At 37.2% G+C, this 2,339-nt stretch overlaps 1 protein-coding gene across 1 annotated transcript in view; it reads left to right on the top strand.

Annotated features, from left to right (window-relative positions):
* The window catches only part of LOC108491260 (oral-facial-digital syndrome 1 protein homolog), a 12,337-nt gene that overhangs the window by 8,020 nt on the left and 1,978 nt on the right, over positions 1-2,339 (top strand). Inside the window, exons 3-4 of the mRNA XM_029567621.1 lie at positions 21-221; positions 2,319-2,329. Coding sequence (XP_029423481.1) covers positions 21-221; positions 2,319-2,329 — 212 coding nt within the window. The remainder of the gene's footprint in view (positions 1-20; positions 222-2,318; positions 2,330-2,339) is intronic.

The raw sequence follows: 2,339 nt of genomic DNA, 5'->3' as shown, positions 1-2,339 counted from the left end.
CCCTCCCTTGTTTGTTTCAGACACAACTCCGGAACCAGCTAATTCATGGATTGAGGCATCCCATATTGAATGGACAAGTGAAGCCCCAGTCCACTGCAGTGGAAGGAAGTGCCCTCCTAATAGGTGCTTCTGACTCCCTAGTGGCAGATCACTTACAAAGATGTGGCTATGAATATTCACTTTCTGTTTTCTTTCTGGAAAGTGGTTTGGCAAGAGAAAAGGTAAAGTCTCATGTTTTTGAGTTTTCTTTTGACAATTTCTTCCTCTGATAACTGTACAGTGCTACATAATTAAGCTGTGTCTGCCTTGACTGACTAGCTGTATTTCCTGCTCATCTTTATATTCACATCAGATCTGCACAGATGTTTTTGTTGCATAGCAAAAGAATGCTAAGTGTGATTTGCTGAGGCTTTGGTATCTCAGTCTTTTGTAAAACAGTGGTGTGTAGAATCACTAAATGTTTCAGAGCTAGAATTGACCTTCTAGCCCATGTAGCTTTAATAGACCTCTAACTGCCGTTTCTGTTGAATGTTTACTGTGAAATTGGTATCACCTGTGTTACAAATGATGCCTCAGACTGTAGACAAATGAAGGGATTTGCCCAAGATCAGTAACTTCTAAATGGCATAAGGCAGGAAATTTTGATCTCTAATATGTGTTCTTTTAATTTTGCTGCAGTGTTTTTAGCTATTTCTTTGCAATTACATGTGAAGTGAGAAATGCGTCATTTTAGAAAATCTATAAAGTTCTCTAATAAAACACGTCTATGCTGGCTCGCTCTCCTAATATTAACTTTTTATCATCACCATTGAGCTTATTAGTCACATTTTATTTTACACACACACACACACATACACATATACATTTTTAAGACGGGGGTCTCCCTGTAGCCCCAGCTGGACTGAAATTCACTGTGTAGTCTCATGGAGATCCATCTGCATCTGCTGGGATTGAAAGTGTGTGCCATCACACCTGGCTGCATTGAGTTATTTTAAAGACAGATTTAGCAAAAATCCCCAGTACTTGTATAACATTTTCAATAGAATTTTTTTGGAGTGGTTTTAGGTTTACAGAAGAATTGAGTGGAAAATAGTATTTCATATACTCTCCCTCCTGGATACACAGACTCCCCCACTATCTCACGTACAGTGTATCCATTGGCTGCAATCAATTGAGCCTGTATCACACTTCATTGTTGTTCAAGGTCATCGTTTACATTAACATTCATTCTTGGTGTCATCTCTGTGTTTTCAGTCTTTGTCTATAATTGTTCAAAAGCTTTAAGGGAATACGATAGTGTTAATATTTGAATGAAAGGATTGAAATTTAGATATACTGTACTTTATTAACAATTATGTTCAATTAATCAGCATGAAAAATTTATTTTTTATGCTGGATAGAGTGTCACACACCTGTAATCCCAGCACTCCAAAGTCAGAGGCAGGAAAAACATAATGTTTAGAGCAGCTTGGTCTGCATAGTTTTAGAGCAACCTGGTCTACATAGTGAGTTCCAGGACAAACAGGTGTACATAGTGAGACCCTGTCTTCTTTTTTTTAATTAAAAAATTATTTATTTTATGTGTATGGGTGTATTGCATGCATGTAGGTAAGTGCACACATGTTGTGCAATACCCACGGAGGTCAGAAGAGGCTGTCAGATCCCCTGGGACTGGAGTTACGGACACATGTTAGCTGCCATGTGGGTGCTGGGATTCGAACCCGGGTCTTCTGCAAGAACAACCAGTGTTCTTAACCATTGAACCAGCTCTCCAGCCCCATTTTTAAGGATCCTGAAATTCATTCATCTATCTACTGGTTCATCAGGTTGAGCAGCGTCCTCTTTAAGGCAGCAACCATTTTTTTTCATTAAAAATAAAATAGTATTTGGAGATTAGTTGATTAAAACTATTTTATCTGTGCAGGCAAGATGGCTCAGTAGATAAAGGTGCTTGACACCAAGACTGACAACCTGAGTTGGAGCCCCAGTTCCCACATGGTGGTAGGAGAGAACTGACACCTGCAAGTTCTCCTCCGACTTCCTCTGATCTCTATGTACACACACACACACACACACACACACAAATGTAACCTTTCAAAATAAAAAACATTTTGTCCTTGTAACCTCAATTTATTTATAGTAATTTAACATGTAAAAGTTTTAATTTTGCATTATTAGCATACTTATAATCTTATTTTTGTTTAATTTGAAATACGAGCCTTAATTTCATATTCAGAAATAATTTACTAAATTTTCTTAATATTATTTATATATCTTTAATATTATTAAATATCTTTTTGTTTTAATCTCCCCTTAAGGTATTTACCATGCAGGACAAA

Source organism: Nannospalax galili, unplaced genomic scaffold (assembly GCF_000622305.1).
Source record: "Nannospalax galili isolate Female #2095 unplaced genomic scaffold, S.galili_v1.0 scaffold301, whole genome shotgun sequence".
Lineage (NCBI taxonomy): Eukaryota > Metazoa > Chordata > Mammalia > Rodentia > Spalacidae > Nannospalax > Nannospalax galili.
Note: the sequence above shows the minus strand (reverse complement) of the source record. Positions and strands in the feature narration are given on the sequence as shown.